Here is a 19,623-nt window from a genome sequence, read left to right as displayed (position 1 = left end):
TGTATCATAGCTCTATTTGTCTAACAAAGTGTGTTGTGTGTGTGTGTGTGTGTGTGTAGGAACACTATGAGGCTGTGATGAGACGTACCCTGGAGCGTAGCCAGCGAGTAGAACAGAGACAGAAGAGGTGGTCCTGGGGTGGACTTTCAGACTCTGACAACAAAAATGGTATGCTTTTCCTAAATGCCAAAACATCAGAAGCACCAGATAATGAATTCAACAGCCTTCGTTGAATTATTATGGCACAGTCCGCCCAAGTGTGTTCTGACTTATAAATCGATTAATAATCATCTTTTGGCAATCTTCATTGCTCTGATTTGATGTTAAAGGTAAAATGTGGATTTCTACATTAAACCGATTTGCTAAAATAATGCCTCAAACACACACGCCATTGGTCAAGACAGATCCTCCCACTCATACCGTTGAGAGAGAGAGAGAGAGAGAGATAGATAGATAGATAGATAGATAGATAGATAGATAGATAGATAGATAGATAGATAGATAGATAGATAGATAGATAGATAGATAGATAGATAGATAGATAGATAGATAGATAGATAGATAGATAGATAGATAGGTATGTGTGTATATATATGTATATGTGTGTGTATATATATATATGTATATATATATATATATATATATATATATATATATATATATATATATATATATATATATATATATATATATATATATATATATATATATATATATATATATATATATATATATATATATATATATATATATATATATATATATATATATATATATATATATATATATATATATATATATATTAGGGATGCAACAATACAGTTAGTCCACGGTTCAATACATACAATATGTATTAATATTGTATTAATAAAAGTAATACAATACACACCTCGGTTTTTACCCACGGTTTTCGGTTCGGTTCTGATGGCTTGTCACATCAGTTTTTTTTTTTATTCTATTCTTAGGCGACAGGAACAGCAAGAGGTTAAGGAGAAAAAATACTATTTTTTTATTGCAATACTCTTTCTTTATTTTACTTAAAATAATTGAAAAACCTCACTTAAACTTAAAACTTTACTTAAAAAAAACCCTTGTACACATTCCTAGTGTATTGGATAATATAAAATAAATACATATAAAGATTTACATTGGCAGCTCAGAGCTGTAGAGCAGCATTTAAGTATGAAATTGAATGAATTAATGTAAAAATAAAACACTACATAGACTTCACTATAAAATATACACAGATTCTTAGCTACTGTATTAGTTTTTCAGTCAAGAGCAGTGAGTGATTTTCTCTCTTTTGTTGTTGTATTAACATTAAAGGGATATTTCACTCAAAACTGAAAATTCTGTCATCGAGATATTAATACAGGTTTGAAACAATATTAGAGTGAGTAAATAATGACATCATTTTATAGGTGAACTGCCCCTTTAAGGACCGCGTGTTCACTGGCTGCGCTGCTGTCAGTTTAAGACCTCTACACATCTGATATACAGACACGATTGCGATTTTACTTTCACTTTAGACATAACCGACTGTGTTTATGTTAACCTTATGTGTATTTGACAGTATTAACGCAGTAAGACGACTACTTAGTTCAGTATTCACGTGTTTGACAGGCGTTTAGTGCGCGCGCTCTGACAAGCACGCGAATGAAACCGCAAAGGCTTTAAAACGCATGCAAATAATGAACTTTGATGATTGTGAATAACTATAGCAGGGTTTTTCCTGGGTCAAAAATGGTCTTCGGTGGTGGCTGACAGACATGGTCACCCATACACACACACGCACACACAGTAAAAAAGTACCCTACCCACGTGATCTGCAAGCGCAATACTGACAACACATTTTAAATAAATTCAAAGAAAGTTTGTAACTTTTGCTTATCTTATTTTGATCCCACATGAAAAAATACTGTAGTATATTATAGTAAAATTACTCTAGTAAATACTATAGTGTTTTTGAACAGTAAATAAACAAAGTGTAGTAAATACTATAATATACTACAATATACTACAATTTACTGTTGTATCTTTACTATAGTATGGTTCAAAAACACTAATTTTACTATAATATACTATTGTATGTGGGATTCATGTGGGATACCTTGATGTTTGTTTTTGTTCCTCATTTTTCCACTATTTACTGATAATTGTTATAATCATATCAATATTAAAAAGTAGTATTTAAAAAATGAACAAATAGCCTAATTTTCTGCCATATACAATTTCATAAAATGATCAGCTAGCTAACAACAACTTTGTTCTGGGTTCACCTCACTCCAGTCTAAACTAAGTGATTTATAGACTATTTATTTTACTACACATTATGAACATAAATAAGCTGAAAGACTGTGGATAATTAAAACTAACTCTTACACCCACTCTTGCTAAAGTGGGTAAGCACACTTGTGTTCTCATTTCAGATGTTCTGAGTAAATGATTAAACTGATTCGTGAGTTCAGTGTTGGACAGATGAGTTGTTCTAACCAGTCGTTAAAATGATTCGGTTCAAAGGAGTCATTAGGTGGCGAATCGGACATTAGCAGACGCGTTGTGTGCGAATCCCGTCTGTTAGAACATCGCGAAAGATTTGTCAACACACAGAAAACACTTCATAACTGGACACGATTTGTTTCCCGTTTATTGAAAGTATGGTTTATGTCAGCTGGTCAGAGAATCAGTCAATGTTTTTTGAGCGCATTTCACACCCAGCGGTAATGAAAGGAAAACATCGTCTGATAGCGCCACGTGCAACATGGATTCGGTCTTCCGACCTTTTGATTTTGATTAACGTTTGATTAACGTAATATGTGAAATATTAGAAACTAAGAATGCTTATTTTGAAGACAGAGAGCGTGCGAGCGAGGGAGGAGCTCTGATCGTCTCTCTGTCACTCAGTTACAAGCGCAGCATCTATTCTACATCATTCATAAATCACAATAACTCATCAAATAAAGCTTTGGCGGGACAAAAATTTGTTTTGGCGGCCGCCAAAAAAATTTCAATGTAGGAAAAACCCTGTATAGTGTTCCGTGAGTATAAAACTTGTGATGTGAATGTATGTCGCGTTGTTCAGTATTGGGATGGAGGCAAATTATAGAATTTGTAGAAAAATAATTAAATGCGAAACCGAAAAAAACGCAATTCACAAGCGCGTATTGAACCGTGAAGGCCGTACCGAACGGTTCAATATTATATTGAGAATTGTGGCATCCCTAATATATATATAAATAAATAATCCGTGTTTACAATATAAATAAATGTAATAGTATATTGAACTGGGATAGGAGAAACTATTTCCCAAACATCCAAAAAATGACACACTTAACGTTTTACAAGTCATGTTTGTTTGTTGATCTGTGTGCTGTGGTTGTGCGCAACACTACTTAGGGATGGAAATCTCATGTTGTCAGCTATGGTTTTCCACCTCTCTCACTCTTTCCATGGAGAGCAAGTCCATTTCCAATAGCGACCTGTCTGTCCCTGCCCACAGGACAGAGTGACAGTGGCTCCACCTCCTCCCCGATTGCTATAGTAATCTCTCCTGCTTCTCCAGCCTCCAAGCCACCCAGGAATCAGACGTCACAAGGTGGTTTATACTGTTTGCCTGCCCATGGCGTGACTTGACACAAAATGCCCACTTCTCCTCTTTGCTCATACGTGCACTAATCTGACTGGGGCTGTACTTGCTGTTTCTCATTCACTCACTCAGTTTTTTATAACAATATATTTTATTCACTTGCCAGGGATTGTAACAAAGAGTGTTCTCTCCAAAGCACCTACATTGGTTCCGGGGATGCATGTCGCTTTGAGTTTGTGATTTTTCTCCCCTCTTTTTATCCAGATGTAACGACTGTTTGAATGTTTACTAACATTATGTGTTGTCCCTGCCTTTTTAGACTGGGTTCGCTGTAGTGCACAATACTTATGATTTATCCCATTATTGATTTATTACATATACATACATGCATGCATGCATACATACATACACACACGCACGCACGCACACACACACACACACACACACACACACACACACGCACATATATTAGGGGTGTAACGGTACATGTATTCGTACCAAACCGGTTCGGTACAGGGCTTTCGGTACAGTGCACGTGTGTACCAAACGGTTCTGAATGCAATCTTTAACAGTTAACAGTTGGCTTGTTTTAAGCGCGGAACACACTTCAATCCTAGTTCCCACACGAACATATTAAGAATTCAGTCCATTTTATCACGAAATTCAGAATGATTTCTGAAGGATCATGCGACACTGAAGACTGGAGTAATGATGCTGAAAATTCAGCTTTCCATCACAAAAATAAATACAAATTTAAAGTAAATGAAAATAGAAAACCATTATTTTAAATTGTAATAATATTTAACAATATTACATTTTTTCTGTATTTTTGGTCAAATAATTGCAGACTTGATAGCATATGAGACTCTTTCAAAAAACATTAAAAATAATGTTTCCAAACTTTTAACCGGTTTTATTTATTGATTTATTGATTGATTTATTTTAAACAAAATTGCATGTTACATACATGTAAGGCAACCACATGACTTCAGGATTAGCTATTGAGCAAACCCTAATTTTGTTTGTCCATGTGTCACCCCATCCTTAAAATGTAGATAAACCAGCTTGTATTATTGTAATTAACAATAACTTAGCACGTGCAAACCCCTGTAACTCTAATTCCACTCCCTGTCTGTCTCTGTCTGTGTGCGTATTTACCCTCCCCTGTAGATAAGCGCTCTTCCTCTACTACGAACCTGAAACAGACTGACTCAGTCATCAGCAAGCGTCTCTCCTCATCCTCTGCCACCCTCATTAATTCTCCTGATAAAAGTAAGTGTCCTCCCTGCCCTCTCCTGCCTTTTCCTTATCCTTATGATACATGTGCATGAGTACATACTCTTTAATGCTGGTCATGTGTTCTAAGCAGAACTTAATGACAAGTCATGTCTCACACAGGTGCCTCTCCCTGTGGTTCATTTTATACTGTTATTTAAATGCAAATACACCATTGTGTTTGTGAATGGGCCATAAGTGTTTTTGCCATCTCGGCAGCTTATGATTCTTGCAGACATGCTGTTTCTCCCCACAGTTTCCTTTTCCTCTAACAGGAGCAGCCAGCCATGACTCAGGCGGTTTCACAACAGTCACCTCTTCATTTCCTTCTGTGCAGGCACATTCTAGTGTGGTGCCAAGAAAGATTATTATTTTCGATCACTTTTGTGTCGATTTTAGATTTTGTGTGTGTGTGTGTTTCATCTTTGAAGTATGTCTTTAGTCCCTCATGAGTAAAACCCATGTTCTCTATTCAGGAGCTAAGCTCTCTTTTGTCCCTCAGGTGCGAAGCGGAGAAGTTCATCTTTGAACCGGTTGCCTAGCAATGCTCCTCAGGCCTATAAAGAAGCTCATAAGCAGCCTCAGGTGGAAAAGACAGGTGCCAAACTACCCGTGCTGCTCATCTTTTAAAGAATTAGACTAATTAAAATTGTCTTTATTTACTCACCCTCATGTCGTGCCCTACCTTAAATATTTTCTTCTGTGAAATACAAAAGGAAGAACTTACTATTTCCCCCCAAATTACATGAATGCGGGCTGGAGCTTCAGCACCATAAAAGTATCAGTCATTTCTCTTAATTTCTTCTTTTGTGTTCCAAAGAAGAAAGAAAGTCATATGGGTTTGAAGTGGTGAGTAATATGATGATAGTAATATGATGGGTGAACTATCCATTTAACATATTTCTGCACACAATACAGAGCTAGAGAACAATGAACAATCATAGGATCTCCTACATCATTTTTAATGAAATAATGGGTGTGAGCCTTTATTTGCTTACTTTAGCTCAGCAGTTTTCACATTGTCATTCTGAAAATCTAGTTTCTATGCAAATATGCATTTAAGCCGGCATGGACAGGGAGCTTGCACAGGCATTTGCAAGCATGCGCCTCTTAAACCTTTACAATTACTATGCTCCAGATCCACTTAAAACCTACTGTAAATAGAACCACAATTATAAAGCAGAGCCTAGCTGCATTGTCCTCATCAAAATACCATTTCTTCATTCACTGCAAATGGCACGTGTAAGCTGAAACAGAAGAGGCCCTGCTTCCTGATTGATTCTAAATGCTGCCCTGTCCACTCTGTCTGTAGGCCCAATCCCGAAGAAGCGAAGCTCCTCCCTCTCTCGAATGGGGGCTAAAACACAGCCCGCCGCCAAACCAGAGAAATCCACAGCAGATGAATCAGGTGCTTAAGTCCTGGCCGGGACATTTCACATGTACCTGTTCGCCGTTTACTAATAAAAAAGCGCAAACTTTTTCCGCTTTCTATGGTTCGCCCTGCTCTTGTTTTATCTGCAACCTAAAAGAACACGAAGTAGGGTTAATAAGGTTATTGGGGGGAGCATGGGGTTTAAATGATTGGTTTGTGTTTATAAAAGTGCTGCGTCTCTCTCCCTACGTTCTTTGCTTGCCTCGCCCTTCTACTCGTGCATCAAATCATCATGCATCCAGAAATATAACAATCCGCTAATGTTGATGCTCTTTTGTCCACAAATCGTTTTTTTTTTTTCTTCTCCCTTGAGCTTCCAGTTCGTCTTAACCTTTCCTTGTTGCTTCGTTCTCTCAGGGATTTCTCGCTAACTGACCTACTCACCAGGAATGAGCTTTTTTTGTATGTTAATACAATGTGCTTTTTGTTTATGTGAACATTGTGTTGTTTTTCTTCCATATGACATTAACCAATGAGTTTGGCCCCTGGTGCCATGGCTGTTTTCAGTGTGTGTTTGTGAGTGTGTCTGTTGCAGAATGTTGACTGGTTTTATATTATTATTATTAACAGGAAGGCTTTTTCTTGTGCTGTATTTATTTCTAGATGTCATGTTTGCAGGACATCTTAATACTTCTGGTTATATAGTCACTCTTGAAAACTAAATTACCTACTGAATTGTGTTGTGATGGACCATTTTAGAGTTTGCCTATCAGTGCGTACTTGTTTAAGTAGACACCAGGTTTCTATGTTTTGAGAGCACTTCCTCATTACTGAGCTCACAAAAGCTTCACAGCCTCACCCTCTCTTCACAACTTCGAGTGAATCTATACAGTGCCAAGGGGGAAAAGAGACATTACGTTTTTACTCCTTCATATTTCTGTTTTTCCCAACTGCGAATTTGTAACCCAGGTTACAAACATGTCATGACAGCAAGAGCTTTTTGCACCTGTTAGCATGTTCTGCTACAGTTTTGCGGTGTACAAACTTTATCAAATTAGTGCTGTTTGACCAGAATTTTAGTTTTCCCTACATTCTGTAAAACAGCAGAAGAGACGAGACTAAAAATCAAATGCTGACCTTTAATCGGTTTCTTAATACTAAATTTGATGTACACCTCAAATTTAAAACACCTAACTGAAAGTATTTGACTCATCAGATGGATCTCAAAAAGCTCTTCAAGTTACTCTTTAGTCCTGGCTTTTTCCCTTTTGTTTTCACCTCCAAGTCCACAGCCCTGCTCCCAGTCACCTCTCCCATATCTCACTAATGTTCTTTTTTTCTCCAGCATAGAGTCTCACCTTGAATGCATCAGCCGCCCACTGTTTACATTTGAACCACAATCACTTTTCTCTTTGGTTTTTGTGTTGATTCTTGCATTTTAAATCACATTGGTGTCGTTCCTTCCTCCTTCCTCCTTCCTCCTTTGTGTTTATTCCTTAACCTCTTTTTTCTTTTCCCTTTTGTCTGCTCTGTTTTTCGTGTCTGTTTGGGCACACCGTGTCTATAGCTCGCCGCTCATTGGCCACCCCCGTGGACATCGATGTCCTCAGTCGGCTGCTCACACCCACCCAGGCCTCGCTAGCTAGAAGCAAGAGTGCCGCGGCCCTGTCTGCCGAAGGAGGCGACGTCCAAGGTAACACTAGAGAGAAAGGGAGGCCCAGCTCGTACCAGAACCCTCCACTTGTGTGTAGATATAAAGCGCTCTGCAGGGGTGCTTGGTTGGCGTGTTATAGCGGGCGTGCTGGAGTTTTTTAATGTAGCTTGAATCACATGCATCGTTTTATACGCATAGATAAGCAGTCTTGGCAGTCTTCTAGAGATGCACAGAAATGTTTTATCATTGAACTTTTTACCAAAATTCTATTGAATTTTTCATGTCTGTCGAAAAGGAAAAATGTCCTGGAACATGTAACAGAAATTGTTTAGTTATCCAAAGCAGCGTGCACGAGAATCGATCTAGGTTTAATTGGATTGAATGAATGTAGCTACCATCTGATGATGATATCAGAAATTAGATGGCATTTACAGTTAACGAGGCACGTGTACCTTCTCTGCATGATTCACATCTAGACAGATAAGCGTGACTGCACAACAGTGCCAGCGTCAATGTAATGCCACAATGTATACAGATGTACAAATTACTCCATTATATATATCAGTTCAAGCATTAGATGTCTGAAGTCACTCAAAAGTTTTCATTTCGGTGCATCACTAGTTTTTACCCTTCTCTCAATCTCTAAAATACACACACACACACACACACACACATAAACATTTGCAAGGTGTTCCAGGGCTATTGCTGAGGGAGCTTTTGTAAGCTGATTAGCCGAGCGGTTCTGTGTGTGAGAGGGAATGAGTGGAGTGAATCTTCGCCCTGCTGTTGCTACTTCAATCCCCAGCTGATCCACAGAGGGCAGCTCACATCCTAAACATATCATCTTCAGTTTCCAATGCTACCATACTCTCTTTAAATTCCCAGCAACCTGTAAGCGCTGAAGTTCAAATGTGTATCGTGTTTGACTGGGTGTGATGTTGACAAGATGCTATCAGCATTGCTAAGTCTGAACTGCATTATTGGTTTCTTAATATAGATGGAGAGATGATTATGAATCAGCAGCTTATGGATCAATTACATTTATAGGCTTTCCATGATGCTAACAGTCAGAGTTAATTATAGTGGGTCGAGATTATCCCAGAAATCCCACTGTCACAGCAGACCCATTCGCCAGGTCGGCCCTTATTGCTTACCTCACTTCACCTCAGCTTCACCAACAGATACTGGGCATCCCTTGATCAGTTACCATCTCTATAGAGCACAACAATGGCTAACCGCATAATTCTAAGCCATTAGCTAAACCAACCAACTAAAAGATGAAGCATAACATTTTAAACTTTGATTTGAAGGAGAAAGTATTTGAAAACTGGAAAAAACAAAGGTACAAGAATGATGGGTCTAATATGAAACCATTAGTGGGGTGAATTGCAACAGTTTGCGAATGTTGTAGATAGTGAAAAGTCAGTTTAACATCAGATTTGGCATGATGTGGCTAAAAGGGAAGAATGAGTGAGTGAATGTTGTTAAATTTGCTGTGTTGTTGAGCTGACTAAAACTGCAGCCTAAGGTGCTTGCTTGGTGCAGACGAAGGTGTGCTTTAATGTATTGGTGACCAGTGTGTTGTCTGTCCCCTGCCATGTTTCTCTCTGTCTCACTACCACCAACCCACCCATCAAACCCTGCCTTCCTGAGGCCATCGGTGCTTATCAACAACAGTTCCCAATCAACCAGTATTACTGATCTAACTACACCAATGTTTTGTGCTTTTATCATCCCTTTCCCCTTCTCTCTTCTTTTTTCTGTCCCTACCTCTACCTGCTTTGCTCACCCACTCGGCTGCTTGTGACGTCCCTTCCCTGCTGTCCCTGGCTGTGCACCACTGACTGTGTCCTTTACCAGAGTCTCACCTGTGTCCTCGTTCAGCATCTGCCAGCCCCATGCAGCCCCCGGCCCGCGGACCACTACGCAGTCGCAGCAGCGACCGAAAGAAAGGCCCGCCTACTTCTGTCTCTGCGGATGCCATCTCCAGTATGACACAGGTGAGCAGATGATATGTCAACTTCTACTTTGAAATTGTTTTTCTTTCTTTTTCTTTATCTCAGTAAGAAATGGTTACATTTTCATTTAAAAATGTTTAGGTTTTTAAAAGAAGGTTATACTCTCCACGGCTGCATTTATTTAATACAAAAATTACAGTAAAAACAGATTCTTGTGAAATAATATTACAATTTAAAACAGTTTTCTGTGTGAGTATATTTTATTTATTCCTCTGATGGCAAAGCTGAATTTTCTCATCATTACTCCAGTCTTCAGTATCACATGATCCTTCAGGAATCCTTCTAATATGATGATTTGCTGCTCAAGAAGCAATTATTATTATTATTATCAATGTTGAAAATAGTTGTGCTGCTTAATATTTTTGTGGAAACAAATTTTGTGGATATTTTTTCAGGATTCTTTGAAATAAAGTAAAAGAAAACAGCATTTATTTAAAATGCAATGTAAATCTATTGTAACTTGGTAAATGTCTTGCTGACACTTTTGATCTATTTAATGCATCCGTACTGAGTAAAATAATTTTTTTTTTTATCTTACTGACCCCAAACTTTTGAACGGTACTTTTATTAAATTAGATAAACGCAAAATTGATGCATTTTCACTAGTGTTTTAGATATTTAGACCCCACAAAAACAATTAAAGAAAAACTTACAGATGAGATGCATGGTATATGTATATAATTTGATCTCAAGAGTGTCCTTAATAATCTCATTACTAGGATAAGCTTAACGGAACTACAGTTATCTGTGTCTTTGTTAGTTGTTTTGCCATAAAACAATATGTACTCATTCAGACATTTTTATGTCCGTATATTATGGTTTGCTTTGCAAAACAGCTTGGATTTATCCCTGACGTTAATCAGTGAGCTGTTCGTTCTGAATAACACTATCTGATCCCGGCTTAAGACCGTTCCAGCAGCAGCAGCAGTGTGTATTGGAGAGACAGGGAACTGGGTTTCATCAGTAACTTTAAGCCCTCCTCGCTTTAGAAATGATGGGATAGTAAAGAAGGCCAAGTTTGTTAACCCATACTACTGAATTTGTCCTCTGCATTTAACCCATCCAAGTTAGTACACACCTTAGGGGCAGTGAGTAGTGAACACACACACACACTGCAACTTGTATTCTGTGCAAGTGTGCAGATGCTCATGCTTGGCCAAGGCATTGGAAGTCCTGTTGTACATACTTGATGTATTCTTTCATTACTGTGACTGTAACAGATCTCAGTACAGAAAGGGGCAAGAGTAACCTTCTAATGTTTTTGCCATTTTAAAGGACAACTCCGGTGAAAAATGAACCTAGGGGTAATTAACACATGGTTACCGAGTAGATCGTTCACTGGGATGCGTTTTCATGAAAATCAAATGTAAAGAGTTTTATCTCTAAAAACAGATTAGCTTATAACGCTAGTATATGGTGCATAGAATAAGTCAAATTAAATCGCTAGTTAATACCACTAACAAGGCTCAAAATAGCCTCACACTAACACGGTAGCATAATGAGGGTCCCTACATGCAAACCGAAGCACTAAGAACTTTTCAAGTGTACAAACAGTTTAATAAGAAGATACTTTATAAAGACAGTACATTACGCGCATACAGACAGGAGCCATCTTGGAAAACAGTCTCGACGAGTCGAGCCACGAACGCTGTGCAAAGTGAGCTGGTCGATAGGAATTATCGCAGCTTAGCACAGCGTTCGTGGCTCGACTTGTCGAGACTGTTTTCCAAGATGGCTCCTGTCTGTATATGTGTAATGTACTGTTTTTATAAAGTATCTTCTTATTAAACTGTTTGTACACTTACAAAGTTCTCAATGCTTCGATTTGCATGTAGGGACCCTCATTATGTTACCGTGTTAGTGTGAGGCTATTTTGAGCCTTGTTAGTGGTATTAACTAGCGATTTAATTTTACTTATTCTATGCCCCATATACTAGCGTTATAAGCTAATCTGTTTTTAAAGATAAAACTCTTTACATTCGATTTTCATGAAAACGCATCCCAGAGAACGATCTACTCGGTAACCATGTGTTAATTACCCCTAGGTTCATTTTTCACCGGAGTTGTCCTTTAACTATTTATTTATTTATATATTTATTTAGGTAGTCAAACATTTAAGTAACTTACTCAGCCTCATCAGTGTTGTATTCAAACTGCTGGTTCAATATGACCAAAGTTCCATAGTTGGATTGCGTTTGGACATATTTCAACAAAGAAGGAAATTTGAGTGTGTGTTGGTAGAAACGCTTGCTTACACACACTTGTGTAGAATTTTTCATTCAGTTCTAAAGAACAAAATAGTCCAAAAACCTTTGAACGGTCATGTATGTTAAAAATTTGAGTCTTTTAGAAATATTCAGGCTCTTAACACAGAGCTTCTACATTTTTTTTTAACTTAAAATTAATCGGCGGCTAATGATGAAGGCCAGGAGCCAAACTATCCAACCTGCCTCAGAGTTCACGTCTGAGACTGCAACTCCCAATTCTGACTTTCGAGTCACAATCTACGCTGCATTGGTGACCCTCATCCGATGTGATCTATGGTCTCCCGAGACTGGCGGATACCTTACAATCAGATACAAACTATATGTGACAGTCTGATCCCTCATATAGAGGTTTAGAAATGCCCACTTCAGTGATTCATTCAGACACAGTTAATTTGTAGCACTGCCCTACTTAAAATGAACGCTAAGCGAGCTTGAGTGTGTGTGGGTTTTGCAATGGTATATTCACTGGAGAAATATAAATTGAAACTGACATGTTTCCCTCTGATGTTCGTACTGTAGCTTCTCCAGGGGCTTGGCATTATAGCTCAGTATATCTGATCTGCTTGATAATCTTTCGGAGAGTTTGTCACTAGAGTCTGCTGAAAACATGGTGTACTCACTGCTAGCTGCTTCACTGTGTTCATGTGTTTTTCAGTAAAAGACATCTTCACATTTATGAGCCTGTCCCACACTTAGTTAATTTGTCCCAATGACATCCTGAGCATGTGGACCGAAGATTAAAATAGATTGAAAGGACATGTTTACTCCATTCTTGTTCATATTGATGATAAAAGTAAAACCCTAACCGCAATAGAGTAATATAAATATTACTGTGAACATTGATGATCACTACTTATTAAGCAAATGTGAGGCTCTTCTGTTTAGTCCAATAGTCAGACCACAAAGTTAAGGGTTTTGCTCGTTATTCCATAGGGTGGATGAGGTGTGATCTCTCAAATTTGTTCTTTTTTTTTGCATTTGTAAAAGCAGAAAGGTGAGGAGAAGCGCTTCACGTCACCAGTAGGAAAACGCCCTGCCTCACCCTCCAGTCGACACCGATCCCCGTCTCCTGCTCCCGCTGCTAACACCTCCTCAAGAGCGCCCTCACCTGGAGCAGCCAAGTAAGACCCCTTAGATCAGTTTTAGCCTGCGGTGGTTTCACTCTAAACTGATAGTTTGATTTCAAACCTTTACAATCTGCTGCTCAAATTGCATCTCCCATTGTAGTAGAAGCCCATATTTTTAACCCCTCTGTCCTTTTACGTTTGTCTCCTTCAGGCAGAGTCCACGTTTCCGCCCTCCTTCCCCCAGCGGCTTGAAACAACGTCCACCATCCCCTCAGCCCTCTGCCACATCCAAACCTCCACCCATCCAGAAACCTGCTCTAACCCCCACCGGCCCGCCCACCCTTCGCAGGAGGGATTCCAAGCCAAAAGATATGTCTCCCATTATGCCTGTCGCCCCACAGTCTCCAGAAACCAGCACGACACCCACACCAACACCAACACCCACACCCACACCCAAGACCAAAGAGGGTGAGTGAACTCAAAAACCCAAATATAGAGAAACAGAGAAATTAAAATGTTAGGGAATTTTAAAATTGTGATTTCCACGTCAGGAAATGTAATTGAAATGTTAAATTAAATCTAAAAATTTGGTAGTGGGCCAGCTCTACATAGTTTTTTTTAGTGCGACTTGTTTCAATTCCCTGACTGGTGGATCATGGGTAATGTGTTTTTTTTTTATTTATGAATTCTGCGGCTAAACCATGTAGCTCACAGTATGTCTGTCTTTAACAGCTTAAGTTATCGTTAAAAATTATTTCCCCTATTTTTTTTTTTTTTAAATGAATGGGATTTTTACTTGTAGAACTCGAAAGAAATAGTTTAAATGCCTTCTCTGGCAGATTTTAAATTCTAACATTTGTGGAATTTAATTGACATTTCTTTCAGAAATGATCCATTTAAAACGTATAAAGTTTATCAACAGTGTGAAATATGTAACTCTCTAAGGCTGAAATATCTTCTTAACATCTTTTGAATTAAGCATTTAGAGTTTAATTAATTGTAAAAAAATAATTGTTGAATATGAAGGGAAGGGTACAGTACTACTTTTCAAGCTCTGTAATTAGTGTTACTTTAAATACGTATAAGATCCTCTGCCCAGTGTTGTAGTAATGATTGTAAAGCAGATTTATTTAATAATTTTACGATTTGAAAAAGCTTGAGTTTAAGCACTTCTTGTCTCGCCAAATGTCTGGCTGGCTAAAACAAAGCCTTTGAGTTAATACAGCAGCAAACCGAGAACCGTTTGTGTGATGAACTGTCTTCTTAGATATGAATTATCAAGGTCAAGTACATCTGGGGTTACTCAGATTGTATACAGTGCCGAGCTGGTTTATCCTTGAGACACAGTGCCCTCTGCTGGAAACATATCACTAATCATGCCTTCACCTCTCTTTCATTTCATTGTATTGTGTATTACTGTAACAACTGCGGTAATGTTGCACTTTGGATGTTAATATACATAATGTATGTGTGTGTTTTTCCAGAATCCAATTCCAAAGCCAACGCAGGAACCAACTCAGCCGCAGAGGCTTCCAAGATCCTGGCGGAGAACCGTCGTCTGGCCCGCGAACAGAAGGAGAAAGAAGAGCTACTCCGCATACAGAAAGAAGAAGAGGAGCGGTGTGTTTAATTGATTAGCTTCAGTGCCGTGCTTTTGCATTATTATCTTTAACCCCCCTTTAATCAGGAAAAATCATAACAAAGTCTCTGGCATATGTTTGTAGTCATATTCTTGTTTTTCTTGTTCAGGGTTGTGATGCATACAGTCATTATGAAGCGAACCCTGCATCTGTGTTAAAACTATTTACCTTTGAAGTGTGAAAGGCCCTGAGGTATCGTGTGTCAACAGGCTGAGGAAAGAGGAGGAGAAGCGGCAAGCGGAGGTGGAGCGCTTGAGGCGCCTAGAGGAGGAGAAGAGGCTCGTGGAGGAGAGGAAGCGAGAAGAGGAGGAGCAGGCTCGTGTAGCAGAGGAGGAGAGACAGCAGACAGAGCTAGAGGAGCAGCAAAGACAGGTTGAGGAACAGAAAGAGGTTCGTTGACTCTACCATTGCATTGAGATCATGATAGAGATGTAGATGTTTCTGGTTGAATAATCGACTTCCTGCTCATCCAATGACAGCGTGAGGAGGCTGAAGCAAAAGCCCTAGAGGAGGCGGAGAAGCAGCGTCAGGAGAGAGAACGCATTATGCAACAGAACCAACAGGAGCGCATGGAGAGAAAGAAGGTGGACACTATCACATGACACTGACATTTACACATTTTGCATTTCAGTTAGCTGCTGTAAATTAAAAAAAGTTGCTTGAATATTTTGTCTCCATCTGCAGAGAATTGAAGAAATTATGAAGAGAACCAGAAAAGCAGACCAAATGGATTTTAAGGCAAGTTTAACAACTTGAATTGTATAGCGCACAGCTCATTATTATATAGTGTCGAGGCATGATGTCTGTTGTGCACCATTTCCATTCCCAAAAAGTTACTTATGTTGTGTCTGTGTGTGTGCTCTCAGAGTAATGATGAGAGAGACAATTCTGATGAAAATGGAGAGGAGGCTGAGGACCAAATAAACTGTGAAAATAAGGGTCAGTATTTTTATGGCAGAATATTACTTTGTTGACAACAGCAGTTAGTTTATTTGTAGTGAACACTTATTTTACACAATATTTACTAAATAAGCAAATTCAAAAAGGCAGCCAGTGTTAAAAATCTCGAAATATTGGCCAGGTTAATCCATCACAATTTGTACGATATAGCTGAATGATATAGGAAAAATATTGGTTTTTCTGCAATCTATATTGTTGGGGGGGGGAAACTCCACAAAAAAATTGGTGAAAGGGGTGGCGAATTATGTACTCCCAAATGCAGGTTATAATCGATCCAAACTGATGAAGAGATAAAGTTCATGTGAAGCAGCATTTAATGCAAACTAAAGATCATGAGCTTAATATTTGTATTCAATCGCAACATTCGCATTTTGATAATCGCACTAGGCCTTATTGTGCTTTTTATTTCGAAATATTGTGTAGCTCTAATGTAGGATGGAATAACTCGTACATTTCAGAGAATGAGGCTGAGTCAGAGCAGAGTGCCAATGAAACAGAGCCATCAGACTCTCAGGAGCATTACATGCCTGTGGAGGAGCCACTTGCCGAACGGGTGGAACCAGATGTTAGTATGAACAGACAAAAAGATGTCGATAATATGGAGAACAGCAATGGACCTAGCACAGAGGATCCCTCAGTGGACAGGTAAAAAAAAAACAACCTCTTTTTATTTATTTTTATCTGGGGTTGTGGTGCATAAAACAACTTCACCTTTAAAAATATGTGCTTTAATCTCCAGCAGCCCCCCTCCAAAGTCCTGTCTGATGGAGGGCTCTGAGTTTGTGAACGAGGACTCTAAAGTGAGCCTGGTGCCTGGGTTGAATGGTAAAGGAGGACCCTGGAGCTTTGAGGAGCTGATCGATCTGGGTGTTCATGCGAAAAGCAAACCCCTGATGGACGATGGGGGCCCTGAAGGGCCTAGAGTGGCCTTTGAAGAGAAAACAAGCTCAGTTCATCCAGCCCAGTCTATTGAAACCCTGTCCGGTGAGAGCTTGGCGTCTCTCTTAAGTCTGTTAAATGTTATTGTATTAGTTTATATCAGTTTGACCATGTTTCTCTTGTTCTTTCAGAGATGTGAATGCGCAGGTCTGTTTAAGGCCTGCTGATTATTGCACTCCACGAGTCACGTCCAGCTGAGCCTCAGAGTGTCAGCGCTCAGACTCGACGCACAGAGAGCGCACAGTGCCGCACAGCCTCTGCAGATAATAGACGGATAAAGCAAGAGAAAATAAACACAAGTTGGAAGAAATTAGCTAAATAAATGCTTCAGGGGAATTGATAGATTCCTTCAGTGTGCTTGCTTCTTTTAGCAGCTCTTCACCAGGATTTTTTTTCATAAATGTTTTGGGGTTTCTTTTTTGTCTTTTAAAACGTGGAGACAACTTTATTTATTAATGTGGCTTCTCCACATATAAACGGCTGCTGTCTCATGACGGTTACCACGTGCACTTTTTTGCTAAATTCCAGTTCAGGTGTTCACGTGGCACATACAAATTCATTATAATTTCAACGCAAGCATTTTGTAGAAGGATCTGATTAGTTATTGAGTCAGTGCAGAGCGTTTTAAGAGAGGAAACATCTCGCATATCTTCAGCTGACACGGCGGCTCCAGTCACAGACGTACTAATTAAAACCCTGTGTCTGAACTGTGAGCAGAGCTCAGGAATGTGACCTAAGACGGGCTGCTGGTGCAGCAACTCTAGAGTGCTTTTAATGTGACCTCAGGATATTTATCTCTAAGCTTCTGTTTCTCCGCTCCAAAGGAATAAACATCACCACTGTATAGTGTTTAACACTCTATTCCCTGTGCAAGAACTCGAGGAGCATTCCTACTGTGCAACACTTGTACATAGCAAATCCTTCTCAAGATGTTTCATTAAACCCGTTTACCAGACTGTTTATAATTCAAATCGAGCGCAAACGTTCATGCTGCTCTTAAGATTGAAGGATGACGGCATAGCACTTGTGGCTTCTGTTTAATGAGGTTTTTATGTTGTACGTTCCTGTTTTGTAGTAAATAAACATGTACATAAGTATGTCTAGTTATCAAATATCTAATTTAAGTGCATTCTCAATAACTTTGGATGTCTATGCGCTATGATATTACATAATATAACAGAATTACTGTAACTCTAACTTGCACACTTTTTGCATGTTTCTGGTGTCTGTTCCCTGGAGTTTGAAGAAACGTGTTTCGTTAACTAAACTTGAATGATTTAATGTTCTCAAATTCCCAAAGTCCCCTCAGGGTTGTACTGTACTATCACCTGATGTTTTCTTTGTATACAGTTCTTGTTAGTTCACTTCTCACCATCCATTAATGGGTTAAATAACCACACTAAATTTGGTTCTGTCTTTGAAAATGCATAATATATATTTAAAACTCTTCTAAGTATTATGTGAATCAGTATTAGGCTGTCTAGCCATACTTATGGTTGGGAATAACTAGGCGGCAGGTTGGCGTACTCTGTACTAAAAGATGAAATGCTGTCCCACACTCACAGGCCAGGTACACGGCAAGTTACAGCAGCAGTGCACGTTTATCTTTTTGAACAGTGTAAAGTGACACGAGTAGGGAAAACGAATGTAGACTTGAGGGCACAAGCAAAGTCAAGAGGGCTTTTTGTTTATGAAGCTGCTGTGCGGTTGAACAGGGGTGTTTGCAGAGCAACCGACGAGCATGTCATCTCTCGTTTGGAATTGTGATTTACGTTTGCAGCTAGAGGATTCAGGGAAGTTTAAGAGATGTATGCACTAGACTTTATCTATAAGGATTTGATATTCGACCATTGAGCATTTGACTGTTGACTTAAATGTCCACACGGTTGTAATGAATGATTGGTCTCCGTATGCTTGAAGAGTTCAGTTGGCGTTGTGTAATGTAGTTGTGTAAATGGTTGAGGAGTTTCCTTCCAAATATTATTCAGACTATTTTTATCATTCAATGGCCATAGCTGGTCAATCGATAAGTACATTTCGTTATTTCTATCATTCCATTTGTGTTTAGGAATACTGTAGATCCCTCAATGTGTGTTTACTGTTTCTTCTGATATTTTATATGCATCCGCTTTCTGTTGTTTTTATCATTTGTTGTATGATAGTCACTTTCAAGATTGCTTTTTGACTCCGACTCTTCAGTGGGAAAGTGTTTGCAGAGGTTCTAAAGTGATGCTCGCTTGGCATGAGACTTGTGTACATGTTCAGTGCAATTCAGAAATGGTTTTGAGATCATTGTGACCCCTTGGTTTGGCCTTTTATATGTACTCAACACTTTCAATTTCCAAAATTGCTTCATGTTGTGGTGTAGCTGCTGGAGACCCGATCATCGAGGCATGCGTGTACATGTTTGTTGCATTTGCTTTTGTAATACGCTGGCACAGCCACTTTTAGTCGAGTTCATTCCAATGCAAATATTGTTTCCACTTAACAGGACCTTTTGAGCCCTTTGTGCTGTAAACATCAGAACTGAAACTGTTCTTTAATGTCAATTGTACTCAATACAGGGGTAGAATAGGACGGTGCCTTAGATGCAGAATGGGCTGTATTTTATTTTCATATATTAATATCTTAACGCGTCACGTGAGCTTACCTCGGCCATGACAATCATTCTACTCGACCAGGGTCACGAATAGGATCTGCTTTTGTTAGAGCAGCTTCTTGTCTTGAAATAGCCCTGACTACAAATTATATTTGTAAATATATCTAAAGTGTACTGGGAAGGTATAAATTGTTAAAATAAAGTTTTGGAAGATAAAATACTGTTCTTTGGAGTCGTTTATTGTTT

At 38.9% G+C, this 19,623-nt stretch overlaps 1 protein-coding gene across 12 annotated transcripts in view; it reads left to right on the top strand.

Moving 5' to 3' along the window:
- map7d3 (MAP7 domain containing 3) overlaps window positions 1–19,602 on the top strand; it is a 52,017-nt gene extending 32,415 nt beyond the window's left edge. The window contains exons 5-21 of one of the 12 annotated variants that reach the window (XM_079839138.1): window positions 60–168; window positions 3,500–3,595; window positions 4,757–4,858; window positions 5,364–5,459; window positions 6,174–6,269; window positions 7,801–7,926; window positions 9,772–9,887; window positions 13,163–13,293; window positions 13,451–13,707; window positions 14,724–14,859; window positions 15,089–15,269; window positions 15,359–15,463; window positions 15,564–15,617; window positions 15,746–15,818; window positions 16,298–16,484; window positions 16,579–16,823; window positions 16,910–19,602. In XM_079839138.1, coding sequence (XP_079695264.1) covers window positions 60–168; window positions 3,500–3,595; window positions 4,757–4,858; window positions 5,364–5,459; window positions 6,174–6,269; window positions 7,801–7,926; window positions 9,772–9,887; window positions 13,163–13,293; window positions 13,451–13,707; window positions 14,724–14,859; window positions 15,089–15,269; window positions 15,359–15,463; window positions 15,564–15,617; window positions 15,746–15,818; window positions 16,298–16,484; window positions 16,579–16,823; window positions 16,910–16,917 — 2,118 coding nt within the window. In that variant the 3' untranslated portion in view covers window positions 16,918–19,602. Of the gene's footprint in view, window positions 1–59; window positions 169–3,499; window positions 3,596–4,756; window positions 4,859–5,363; window positions 5,460–6,173; window positions 6,270–7,800; window positions 7,927–9,747; window positions 9,888–13,159; window positions 13,294–13,450; window positions 13,708–14,723; window positions 14,860–15,088; window positions 15,270–15,358; window positions 15,464–15,563; window positions 15,618–15,745; window positions 15,819–16,297; window positions 16,485–16,578; window positions 16,824–16,909 lie in introns of all 12 variants that reach the window. The other 11 variants (XM_079839137.1, XM_079839135.1, XM_079839131.1 and 8 more) reach the window with 11 other exon arrangements.
- Window positions 19,603–19,623: the final 21 nt, after the last annotated feature.

Source organism: Gobio gobio (genome assembly GCF_949357685.1).
Source record: "Gobio gobio genome assembly, chromosome: 16".
NCBI lineage: Eukaryota > Metazoa > Chordata > Actinopteri > Cypriniformes > Gobionidae > Gobio > Gobio gobio.
Note: the sequence above shows the minus strand (reverse complement) of the source record. Positions and strands in the feature narration are given on the sequence as shown.